General features: G+C 33.8%; 1 protein-coding gene across 2 annotated transcripts; it reads left to right on the top strand.

The window, feature by feature from the left end:
* Positions 1 to 2,167: 2,167 nt before the first annotated feature.
* On the top strand, positions 2,168 to 12,179 carry LOC120768482. Of its 2 annotated transcripts, none has more exons than XM_040095197.1 (4): positions 2,168 to 2,184; positions 5,975 to 6,281; positions 11,239 to 11,325; positions 11,407 to 12,179. In XM_040095197.1, exons 2-4 carry the CDS (start codon positions 6,197 to 6,199, stop codon positions 12,144 to 12,146), a joined length of 912 nt encoding a protein of 303 aa, XP_039951131.1. In that variant the 5' UTR covers positions 2,168 to 2,184; positions 5,975 to 6,196; the 3' UTR covers positions 12,147 to 12,179. The 2 variants fall into 2 exon arrangements, with proteins under 2 accessions (XP_039951131.1, XP_039951130.1); XM_040095196.1 differs by lacking the exon at positions 2,168 to 2,184 and adding an exon at positions 2,220 to 2,266.
* The last annotated feature ends 1,204 nt before the right edge of the window (positions 12,180 to 13,383 follow it).

Raw genomic sequence — 13,383 nt, 5'->3', positions numbered from 1 at the left:
TTTAATTAAAAAGTCACCAAAAGTAAATCAACTCGAGCGAACTATAAAGCCCAAGACTCGCTTAATCTGTACCGAATAAGTCATCAGAGTGACTCGCTTAGTCTGCAGCCAACAAGTCACCAAAGCGAGCGAGCCGCAAAGAATGACGCCAGTGGCCATATTCATGCAGCCAGTTTGCCGATGCTGCAACACTCATTACGACTAAACGACCAAGGCGTAAATACAATGATACAATGTTGGCTAATAACTATTAAAAAATAATAATAATAAAAACAAAAACAAAGAAATATTAAGAAAACGCTTGCAAAGCAAATACAAGTTATTTATTAGTTAAAAATGCTGCTAAAAATAATCAACTGAGAGTAGCGTACTCGCTGTGTGCTTCGCCGCAACACCTCGCGCCGGTAAAATGACGGTACAGTGGGATGCTTTGAATTTCTAAAGAGTTCGTTGCTACACTTTACTTCGATAAGAAGAGTTTTGCAGAACATTTTAAAATTATGTATATTTCCTTGCAGTACTATATATGTATTTCAGTAAAATTACATAACGTCTGATTTGAGCTTTTTATCTAATTGAGGCGGTTCAACAAGATATTTCCAGAAAGAGTTTTGGAGTAATTAAGTTATTAAAATCTAGTTGATTCTTAACCTTGAATTCACTACTACTGTGACACACATTTTAAACTTATTTTAAATACGTATAATGTTTATTTATTAAAAAAAAAATATGTTTCATTATGGAATTAGGGTGGGCTAAAAAAAATTAAATGCACACCAGAGTCATTTTAAATTTATTTACAATATTTATTAACTTTATTATGTTTCAATAGGAAATTAGGGTGGTTCAAAAATTTATATACTATTTTTTTCGCTTGGTAAGCTGAAATATAGGTTTTGGACACCTCTAAGAAAATCATTGCAAGTACTAGCTCTTAATTGTAACAGAAAGGTCCTCAGCCTTACAATTTTCTATTTTTCTTTTATTATCAGAAAGCAAAACTTAAATCTCGCTTCCAAAAACTGGAAAAAATCTCGTTTCGTTGATTTTGTAGATAATTCAATGCTCTACAAAAACGTCTACATGAAATATTTTTTCGTAATTCTCATCATTTAAAAGATATTACCGGCTAAAGTCGGATCATTTTAATTAAAATTTTATAAATTTTATAACTCAACCAAAAAAAAATGAATTTTAAATTGCAAAAATCATAGTTTTGTAGGAAATTTGCTGCTATACAAAAATTATTTGATTTTTCTATTTTTTTCCTTTGAAAGACAAGTGATTATCTCGTAAACGCTTGGCTTTAATTGTAAGAGACCATTTTTTATTATTTTTAATATTATTTTATATTTTAGACCCACCCTAATGGATAAGTTTTTTATTTGATTTAATAATATATAACTCAGCTAGTTTTTTTTATATATACTTAATAAGATACCATTTTTTTATTATTTTTATAATAAGTTTATTTTTGTTTTATACACACCCTAATGAATAAGTTTTTTATTTGATTTAATAATATATAACTCAGCTTGCATTTTTTATATATACTGAATAAGAGACCATTTTTTTATTATTTTTATAATAATTTAATTTTTGTTTTAGACTCACCCTAATGAATATGGTTTTTATAATATTTAATAATATTTAACTCAGCTTGCATTCTTTATATATACTAAATAAGAGACCATGTTTTGTTTATTTTTTTTAATTACATTTTATTTTATACCCACCCTAATGTCTATGTTTTATATATCATTTAATAATATTTAAGTCAGCTTGAATACACTAACTAAACTATATACACTCCCAATACACCTCTGCTCATTTTGTTACATTTAAATGCAAAATAACACACTGTACGCTCGGCGCATGCGCAACGGCATTACGTGATATGTGCGCTTCGTTAGAGTTGTCCAAGTGGCTGGAGTCACTTACCGAGGCCAGTAGACAGCGCAACGCGACTGTGCAGCTATAAACAGTCCAACAACAAACTACAAAAACAAAAACAACTAAACAAATAAAAACAACTTTTCTCAATGCAGCCAGCAAGAGCACAATATTGCTCGCACTGTTGTTGTTGTTATTGCTATTGCTGCAACCGTTTGGGTTTTTGAAGCGAACGGCCAGCACTAAAAAATTTCGATTTCAGTCAACGTGCGAACGCGAAGCGAAAGAGTTGTAAGTGCCAAGGTGTGTGGATCGAAGAAACGTGTGTAAAAAATTTAATTTGTTGTTGCTTAAATAAAACTAGTGAAATAAAGTGAGTGGAAGCAAGGGCAAAGAGCAAATGTTTCAAAAGCGCGAAAATTGGAAACTGCAATAAAAAAAGAAACAATGGAAATATTTTTAAATTAAAATAAATTTTAAATAAAAATATTTTAAAAAAAAAACAATAAATAATAAAAATTTTTAAAAAAATTTAAAATTAAAATTAAAAATTCAAAAAGTTTTTTTTATAAAGAAAATAATTTTTTGCATTAAAAATTTTTTTTTTCAAGTTGCGTATACGCCGAGCTGTGCCTATGCGCCGCTTAATAAAAGTGATGTGCTAATTAATTAAATAAACTAAAATAGTTTATAAGAAACATGTGTATGTAAAAGAAAAGACTTTTATTGATAAATGACACACATAACGGCATATGTACACTTTCGTTGTACTTTCGTTTTTCGTTTTTCGATTTATTGTGCGATTTTTGCGCCGCGTTTGGCCTCCATACCGTTTACTCGATTGGGCAGTCGCTATGATATGCGTCTGCTGTTTTTTTTTTGTTTTTGCAAACCCATCGGAATTTTAATGTGCATGTGCGTACACAAATCGGCTGTTTTCAGCAATTGCAAAGTTACACTAAAAAGGCGCAAATAAAGCATTGAAACTGCAAAAGAGAGAGTGAAAGAGAGAGTTCGCTGCCTGCAATGAAATGAGTGTGGTGGGAGTAGCGCCAAAAGAATGAGTGAAATTGCACAAAAATGTGCTAAATGTGCGAAATAAATTCAAATTTATGAATGATTGTTTAACTTAATAAATAAAAACTTTAAGAAAAAGTTATTAAATAAAATTGTAAAGTGTTTAAAAATTAGTAAAACTGTGTTTCGCAGTGCTTTTAAATCAAATGCGTAGACTTAATGCAAATATTACAAAAACATGTTAACAAATCATCCTAAAATAGCAGCAAAATTGTTGCAAAAACCTAACAAATAAATAAATAAAAAACATACAAGAAATACAATAAATACAACTCACGCTTAACAATAAAAATCGTTGAAGAAAAGTGAGAGTGTTTGTGGAGTGTGTTTTAGTCAGTTGCCTTGAGCCGCTTCGGCCTTTGTTTGCATTTTTCATTCACAGAAGCGACCAACTGAGCGTGTGTGCATTTTTTACGCATTTAGATACATACACACACAAGTATATAATTATGTCTATTCGATGAGTAAACAGATTCTTCGTCTTGGAAAAAATTAAATCGATCGTTTCAAATATTTTGTAAAACAAATTAATTTATTATTAGTTATATCAATTAAAAATATGTGTTTAAAAAAATTATGTAAAATCATTAATGGTTGATGACAAAATGAAGTTAAAAAAAAAACAAAATTGATGAAAAAAAATAAAAATACTTAAAACTTAAAAATAAAATGGAAAAACAGCTATATTATACTAAAAAATATATCAACTACAACAAAAAGTAGTAACAAATAAGTTAACAAGTATTTAATAAAACATAATTAAAAAAAATTAAAAATCAGTTCTAAAAGTGATACGTAAAATTAAAAAAATAATTAATTAAATAACTTAAACATAAAAAAACAACAATTCAAGCGGAAAACATTTCTTAAAAATTAAGCTTATAAAAATTTTATTATAAAAAACTAAAAATATAATATAAAAAATTAAATTGTTTTCTAAAAAGATCAAAATAAAAAACAAAAAATTTAAAAAATTATTAATTAAAAAAACCATTAAAAAAGTAGCTATAAAAAAATTGTGTTACAAAAAAATTTTACCAAAAACAAAAAAAATTAATAAAGTACATCAAAAAAATACAATTAAAAAAATATGTATGTAAATAAAAACTATTCGGAAAACAAGAAAAACAAATTCGAAAAAACAAAAAAATTAAAAAAAAATTAAGTTTAAAAAATTTATAATAAAAACATATACACTTTTTAAAATAAAAAAACTTTTCTCAATAAGATAAAATTAGAAAAAAAAAACACAATTAAAAAACTTTATAAATAATAAAAAAAACAGTTCAAACGAAAAATAGTTATAAAAGAATTGCGTTAAAAAAGAATTGAAATAAAGAAAACAATCGAACAAAAAATAGTTGTAATAAAATAATTTTACAAAAAATTAATTACATAAAATACATTTTTAAAAAGGATAAAATTAAAAAAAAAATAAAAACTACAAATAAACAACTAAAACGGAAAACACTAAAACAGAAAATATAATTTTTATTTTTATTTATAAAATTTTAAAAATTAAAGAAAATAAAATCAAATAAAAAGAATCATTGAAAAAGAGGGTTTAAAAAAATGTAATAAAAATGTATAATAAAAACATTATAATAAATTTAATAAAAAAACAAAATTTTAAAAATAAAAAAATATTGTAATGAAAAACAGTTATGAAAAAGAGAGTTTAAAAGTTTATTATAAATATAAATATTATATTAAATAAAAATGAGTAAAAAAATTTTCCAACAAGTTTAAAATTAAAAAAATAAATTTAACAAATTTTATAAGCAAATGAATGGGGTAAATTTATAAAAAAATAGTTATTAAAATAGTTATAACAAAAAAATAATATAAAAAAATACTAAAAAAATATAAAATTAAAAAACAATAAAGCAGAGAGAAATTTTAACACTCAACCTTTACTAATCTCTTAAGAAGACATACTTCAAAGTCAAAGATACATTCACGATTTGCACACACTTTCAGCTGTGGAACTGCCACAATAACTAAGTTTACTGCATCCTTCTGATTCCTAAATCATTGCCCATAGTTTAGATCAGAAAGTCGATCTCTGAGCCCATATTTAAGTTTAATTAAATATGTTTTAATCAGAGTAAGATAAATAAATGAGGATTGCACCGCGACCTTAGGTCTATTATGCCCTCAATGAGTCAGAGTACAGTAAGATCAGTAAATGGCCTTGTGCTTTTGCCCTCTATCGGTATCCATCATATCATATGTACTGAGTCATACTGATGATCTGTGATAGTTCGATAACATCCAAAAGTCGATTTCGCGTTTCGTTGACTATCTCACACTATAGTTCATATTTATGAAATATTGTGCAAAGTTATAATAATATTTAACCTATTTTAATGCCAAATTTACTTTTTACGTATTCTTAAAAATTTGTCAGAAGAAATCGTATCAATCTCAGTTTTGCAAAAATAAGTTTTTCATGCAAAAACTATGTCTAAACTTTTTTGATTATAAGCTTTATCAATTTACAAAGATTCGATAAAATACAGCCCTGTGTCTGGAGTAACAATAATAAAGACAATTAAAAGTTTATTAATGAAAATAAAAGTAAATATAAACAATGAACAATTTAAATGCGCCGAAATAATATCATAAAATAGAAACCAGCTCTATCTCGGGGATCAAAAATACGCACATACATAATAAATACATTTTATATGTTGAAGTGAACAGTGTAGATGTGCAGTAACAGTGTTTAAATGAACAAAATTGGCATATATACTACTGTGGGCAAAAAATAGTAAGACTTTTTGCTCATAGTTGTACATATACTATATATATTAAGCAGCAAAACAATAAAATTCAAAAATATATCCGAAATCAAAGCCACCTTCGTTTTCAACACCGCCGCCATTTAACCACACTTGCAACACGAATCACAAACATGTTTCGGCGTCAAAAGATAACTGCACAGTGAACGGATATGTTTCTGCTGCCATTTAATTGCACTAATTAAAAATATTTATTTCAGAGTCCAACACTTTTTATTGCAGTCACCGCAAAGCAAACAAAAAACCGCACTTGCAGCTTGCAACATTACACGCCGATTGCTTGTTGAACGCTGCAAGTGAACGCCGCGCAACCACAGTGAAAAGGTGCCAACTACAACGACAGCAACAACAACAACGCTGGAAATTGCCATAAATGCCGCTGCTGTCAACCAACAACGCAGAAATTCGACCCGCAGACCCAGATGAATGCCCCACTGAAAATGTTGTTGCACGCCAAAGGCATCACAATTTCGGCTGCTTTTAGTATATGGCTGATGTGCTGTTGTTGTAAGTATAGCAAGTATTGCAACATGCAATTTAGCAATATTTTTTATTATTATTTTAAAAATTTGTATGTGTGTTTAACTCACTTGTGTTCATGCATTCCTTTTCTCTCCTCCGCTCTCCAAAAATGATTTCGATGTGCTCTTCCAACTCTAGCTTGTTGTTGTCAGTTATCAAAATTTGATTTTAATGTCTCTCGCTGTGGTTCGTTATTGAGCAAATAGAAAACCGGTTTTGCACCTATTGCGTTTGCTTTTCTGTCTTTTTTCCCCACTTCGGACTTGTTGTTAGTCTTCTGCGATTTAAATTTTTTTCATGTTTTTTTATGACTCTTAGACTTTTGGCCGTTCAAAGTGCTGTGTCGTCATTGTGTCAAGGTCGTTTAGTTTGCTTGATTATTCCAGCTTGTTTTTTTTTACTATTTGGCGCTACTTATCTACTAACTAAGTGAGCGGCTCTAATGCTCTTCGTCTACGGTGGTGCCGCATGAGCAGTTGAGCACTGATTCCTCACGCTTGAGTTTATTAGCATAATTGGATTGTGAACGCCTATGTTTCGGCTGCGAAGTCATTAAACTCAGCATCTTCGCTGAGCTTCGAAAACCACATTTTTTTGGTTTGTTTTCAGTTTTGTTGGCTTGTATTAAGCTGGGGGCTTTATTATTGAATCATATCAACTCTGTAGAGAAGTAGGCATGTTTTCGGATATTCCGAGACGACTTTAGAAATAGAGAATTAATCATATTTTCGGACTTTTGAATATAGTTTGCCGAAAACTGTGGCAATTTATTTTTCTAAGACACTACTTGAATATATCTATGTGTTTCCACGAAAGCGTTTTAAGAAATTTTCCTCTACCTATTACTGTTTTACTCGTTTGTGACCAAGATGTTAAGACCTTGGATGAGGTTATGTTACTGTTTCGTAATAAGAATATTGCATTTGAACCAAAATCAAATGATGAAACATAGTATATTCTTCCAACATCGCTGAAAAGAGTTTCAATACCGGATAGTTGGCTGGGTTGAGTAATGGATTGAGAACAATGGTGTTTCAAACTTTGTCTCACAAATACATGAAAATATAGAAGCAAATTATGAAATGATTCCATCTAACACTTATCCAAAAATTTCTAAAGAGTTTTTTTATAGAAGGGGGAAGCATCGAAAGCCAGAGTACGGAACTTTATCCGCTAAGCCCAAACAACTCCCAACTCAAGGCTCTCCCACGGAACCACCAGATAAGGTAATACCTCGTGGGAGTGACAAGACATTTTATGTCTCCTCTATAGCACGGATGGACTGATGCCTATTCTGCTGTAACTGTCTTCATTTTGTCGTGATGGAAGTTGCCGTTTCGCGAACAACTTTCCACTTCTGAGAGGTTCAAACCATCAATCAAATTTTCCACCGTTAAACTACCATCTAGTGTTGTTTCCAAATTTTCCTTTGGAAACCAAGGACAATGGAAAAACACGTGTTCAGAGTCTATTAACTCCGTACACATCGAACAATACTGACTGACGTTATTTTGAAACTTGTATAGATAACCTCTGAATCACACATGCCTGCTTAATATTTGGTTCAGGTCGAAATCCAGGTCCCCATGTTGTATAGTTATCCACTTATGGCTGTCAGGCATAAATCTGTGGGTCCACCGTCTTTTGGTTGAGGTTTGCCACCATTGCTGCTATATAATTACGCTCTTCTTTCTTTCCTCTCTCATTTTGATTTCTGTAATTGCCGCTGATAGTTCATATAATCCCATGAACTGTTCTCCATGGATGTCTACAGGCGGCATACTAGCTAGTTCCTCAGCAGCTTCGCTGAATATAGTTCGGAAAGCACTTGTTACTCTTATTGCTGTCAGTCTATACACCGCATTTATTGGTCTGGCGTAGGCTTTTATGTCCAGTACCTGTATCCATACTGGATCAGTATTACTGAGCTCCTATCACCCCAGAATTTACAAGATTCCATTAAAGAGGGCCTAGTACTGAACCTTGTGAGACTCCACTTGAAATAGGGTAGCTCTTCGCGTCGTAGATCAGCCTTCAATAACAGCAATATATATGAGGTACTGGGGGCGCGTATTTCATATAGGGCTTCGAATATATTTGTCCATTTAGCAGACTTGAGTTTCTTTAGTGAGTAACAACCGTCTAATGACCAGTTAGAGTTCTTGTATCTGGAAAGCGTCGTATGAGACTAAGCGCAAGCAGCTCCTCTCATTTTTACCCGACTACCGAAGAACAATGACAGTATATCCAGTCATTCGATCGGACAGAGAAAGAGCTATTATTTTGTAATGCTTTTAAATAGACTTCACAGTTGTTGTCAAAAATTATGATAAATTAACTGATCTTCCTACTATTGACTAGGATCTTTTTTCATTATTTACTATACTGCATTTTTTATATCATATCAGGTAAGAGAGGACTGCCGAGTGTTAAAAAATAACGGAAATTTCAGTTTTTCGAAAAAAAATATATTCATTCGCCTGCATTAATTTTGGCGTCTTCAAAATAGTCCACATTCGGTATCATGCAGTTATGCCAGCTACTCTGCCGATCGTCGAAACACTGCTCAAACACGACTTTTGGTATAGTCTTTAGCGCATTCAGATGTTTTCAGCTATCTTGTAGCCTTTACCTAGGAAGTAAGTCCGAATAAACGATTCCGCTCTGGAGCTACTGCTTATGGACAGTACAATCAAGTGGTACGCCGACGGCTCGAAAACGTCGGAGGGAATTGGCGCAGGGTTCGTAGGACCGCACACAAAACTCTCCATACCTATGGTTAGTTTTCGGAGCATATTCCAAGCAGAGGTCTTTGCTATAAGTCAGTGTGTAGAGTTAAATCTCCAACGCAACTATCACAATGAACGTATAGCTATATTCAGCGACAGTCAAACGGCACTCAAAGCAATTTCTGGTACGAGATCAAATTGCTGTTGGTGTAGGAGTACTATATAGAACAACTGAACAGTCTATCAGTTCGTAACCATATTTGGGTGCCAGGTTACAAAGGTATAGCTGGAAATGAACTGGCTGATGAGCTTGCCAGCTCCGCAGCATCCGCCAACAAGGTAGGACCAGAACCTTTCACAGCGGTTGGTCCTCAGACCATACAGGAGTGGCTCCGCAATGAAGAAACAATGAGTAGGGAAAAGCATTGGCAACAACTTCTAGACATGCGCCTTGCCAAGCTGAAAAGGTTTAAATATGTATGTAATCAACCTGCCAAGAGAAAAAATCAGACTACTTGTGGTCTTCTATATTGGGCCTCGCTTCCTGTGCGAATTGCATATCTGCGACTTCGTGTCTGCAACTCCTGAACACCCGCTATTTGACTGCACAGCAGTTTGTAGGCGCAGAATAAAGCCTCTTGGATCCATGTTTCCGAATAGGGATCACATCGCCTCAATAGCACCTAGCAGTATATTGGAATTTATAAATTTGCTGGGGCTATTTGTGACTTAGGAGAGGGCACAATAGACCCTAGGTCGCAGTGCACCCTCATTTACTTATCTAATCCTATATAATCTGTAGCCTTTTGCTCTTTCAGCGATATTCATCTGTTTTGTAACCCTAATAACAATAAGGTACAGGGGATCGCAGTAGCAAGGGGTTTCTAAAGGCTCCAAATTAACCCTGATATGTTTTCTTTGATCTTTCGGTCTTATTTTAAGTTCACTTTTACGGCCATGTCAATACTAGACTTGTTTCGGTAAGAGTCGACAAGATAAAGTTTTTTTTGCTTCCCGTTTACCTTGGCTGGTTTCAACACGAAACAATGTATTTTAAAGCCAACTTTTATTATTTGCACACAAATAAAATGCTCGCTAAATAAGGAAACGATTTCAGACAACTGTCAATGGCTTATCTTACGAAAAGCAAATCCATCAAAATTTCAGCAGCCAATATGCAGGTGGGTCAAAAGCAAACAATTGAAGGTAAATCTCGAATATCACAGACTCACAAGACAAAAGTAACGAATAGACGCATGAAAAAGTAAAACAACTGAAAGACAAATGAAATGCGGTTTAGCACAATGAAAACAAGGCGCGCATGCGCATTAGCTCACCACCTGTGGCTACCTGTGGCTAAGTGCTTAGATTTGGTTTTGAATTAACGATTGTGGTCTACGTCAAAAACCAAGCCCAGCTTAAAGCATTACATAACTCTTTCGGCGTATGACAATGTTTTTGTTGTTTTTGTGATTGAAGCTGCGTGTGAGGCGTGGCTGCGGAATGACAAAAATTTCAACGGAATGTTGGCGTGGCCATCAGCGGCATATTTGTAGGTCTTTTGTTGTTTTACGATGTCACAATGCATAATTAAGACTCTCTTAATGAATTAATAGGGGATTTGCTCAATAACTTTTACAAGACTGTTGAAAATGGTGAAGTGAGACATGCGTAGAAAAATAGATTAAAGCGTTTAACCGGCGAGCTCCCAACTTTTTTAGCCTTTGAGCTTTTTTAAACATTTTTAAGCTTTGTTAAACTTTTTTAAGCTTTTTGAAGCTTTAAACTCTTTTCCTAAAACGTTGATTTTTTAACCGTTGAGCTTTTTAAACTTTTTCAAGCTTTAAGTAAACGTAAAACGTTGATTTTTTAACCGTTGAGCTTTTTAAACTTTTTAAGCTTTAAGCTCTTTTCCTAAAACGTTGATTTTTTAACTGTTGAGCTTTTATGAACTTTTTTAAGCTTTAAGTTCTTTTCCTAAAACGTTGATTTTTTAACCGTTGAGCTTTTTAAACATTTTCAAGCTTTAAGCTATTTTCCTAAAACTTTGATCTTAGCGGTATTTTAAATGTGTACATAGTCTTCCAATACTAATTATTTAATCATAGCTCTGGAAAGACCCATCCACTAGTTTGTAGATATCAGACATACACACACATAAATAAGCACATATGTGTATCAGTAGAAGCATATAAATCTCGTTTTCATTGCAGTACCAAGCGCGGAACCACTCGTTGTGCCACAGGAGCTACCCTCCATACTATCTCTTATCTACTCCAATATTCCACCCATAAAAAAAGGTACGTAAACATTAAACGATTGAATATTTTCATAATACCGCAACTTAAACCCTCCCACTAATGCCATTTACTCGCGCTTAGGTACCGATTCTCGACTCGGCTTCGGTTTTCGGCTCGGCAATCATGCTGACTTCCAAGTTCTACTCGAACTGGGACCACAGAAGAACACACGTCCAATAGGCGAAGATGCCGATTCGGAGAACTCATTCAATAAGCGTCAAGTGAGCAAGGCGCATCGCGCACATCTGCTGCGCAAACAAGCGCAGGAAGCTTTCAGACAACTCGCGAGCAGCACAACGAGCACCACAACAGAACGCACAGCCAATAGTTGGCTTGAGAGTTGGTCAAATGCCATGCATACAACAAACAACAATGCTGCCAGCAGTGCCGGCATAGCAGCCAGCAAAAAGAAATCTGCGCCGAAACTCGCACAAAACGCGACGGGGAAAAAGCAACAGCAGCTGGAAAATTTCACGCCACCGGCCGCCAACACGGCGGAGCAGTCAATGATGCAACTGCAAATGCTCTACCAAATGGCCACCAGCAGCAGCACAACAACGAAATCATCACCAATAGATACTCAACCAAGTACCGAGGCGCCAGTTATGGTTGTAACGCCGGAGCCAGAGTTACAGCGATTACGTCCGACCTTTGTACCATATAAAGGCGGTTCCTTGAACTTAGGCGGACCAGCGGGATTCACGCCACGCCCACTTGAGGAATTGGCGCTGCAGACAATCGCAGAGCAACCGAGTGAGCGCAAGTCGAAAAGCGAAATAACCATGGAGTTGATGGATGTGAGCCTCGAGCAGGGCGAGTAGCTTTTCAACTATTCGAAATTAAATAAAACTTTTGTAAATAATCTTTATGTAAAAAAATCGATTGTATATAAAAAATTGTAATTTAGGAAGTTAAAGAAAAGTAAACTTTTGGAAAAAAACTATTAGAAATAATTTGTCATTGTTGTTTGTGTGCCTAGGCAACAGAGTTTTGTCTACTGGGTTGCTGCGAAACGCCAAGTGGTAGCCGACTACTTTTTGTTTCAAGTTTGGTAACAGAAAAAAGACTTATTTTGCGCCATCAACTCTTAAATCTATCGAAATCATTGAGACAATTATGCAACTGCCTAGTAATATGCTTTAAAATATTTTTTGCGCCTTAAAGTATGCTGCATTTTTATTTCAGTAATAACTAAGAAAAAATCACATTCGACACCCTGCAAGCAAAGAATCGGTTAAATAATAGGTTAGCTACCAGATAGCGATACCACAGATTTTCTAAATTGGTTATCGCCAAATTGACATAACTATCCCAAACTTTAGTTTATGAGTGTTCGTCCGTCTCTTTCTCGACATCAAATACGCAAAACACCCGAAACTCTGGTGTATTAATATTCGCTCGTACCTTCGACAAGTATGTCTTAGTTTCGAATTCTTTTAATATCTTACAGTTTCGGTGGTCGTGACTTGCGCGGCATATGCATATGTATGATTCTGCACCATTGTTGAAAAAAATATTTATATATAATGTACATATGTATATAACATATTAAAATATTTTCACTTATCACCACACCACCCTGTGCTGCGTAAGTAAAATCAACCCAACTAGCTTAGACAACAACCCGTCCGTCATCACTACAGCCAACAGCGCGCTAACAGGAATCCACTTGAAAATTTTTTGACTTTTTGTTTTGACACGGCATTCGTGGCTGATTGGAAAAGAAGTTGACCGCCGTTTGCAATGCGCCGCTACTCGTCGTGCGCTTTCGTGCAGTAATTTTTTAACCGTCGTTCTGAGTGGATGTTAATTAGTGCGTGCGTGTCTCGTGTTCGTGAATTGGAATCCTAGCATTTCTTCAACATTGCACCTCAACCACCTGCACAAATTCAGAACAAATGCAAGGAAAGTGTGAAATGTGACATAAAAGTGCAAATATAAATTGCAAAAAGCAAAATATTAGTGATAAAAATTGTATTTGAAACAAGTGCAAGAAGGTGAAAGAATTTTCAGTGGTACGCTGCTGATGCAAAAAAAAAAGTTGCAAAGAAAAAAGGT

Source organism: Bactrocera tryoni, chromosome 2 (genome assembly GCF_016617805.1).
Source record: "Bactrocera tryoni isolate S06 chromosome 2, CSIRO_BtryS06_freeze2, whole genome shotgun sequence".
Classification (NCBI taxonomy): Eukaryota; Metazoa; Arthropoda; class Insecta; order Diptera; family Tephritidae; genus Bactrocera; species Bactrocera tryoni.
Note: the sequence above shows the minus strand (reverse complement) of the source record. Positions and strands in the feature narration are given on the sequence as shown.

Excerpts from the sequence above, each read along its gene's own strand:
- LOC120768482 (XM_040095197.1), top strand. The coding sequence starts at position 6,197 with ATGAATGCCCCACTGAAAATGTTGTTGCACGCCAAAGGCATCACAATT. Across the intron at positions 6,282-11,238 it reads ATGGCTGATGTGCTGTTGTT|TACCAAGCGCGGAACCACTC; the intron begins GTAAGTATAGCA and ends TTTTCATTGCAG. Across the intron at positions 11,326-11,406 it reads TATTCCACCCATAAAAAAAG|GTACCGATTCTCGACTCGGC; the intron begins GTACGTAAACAT and ends ACTCGCGCTTAG.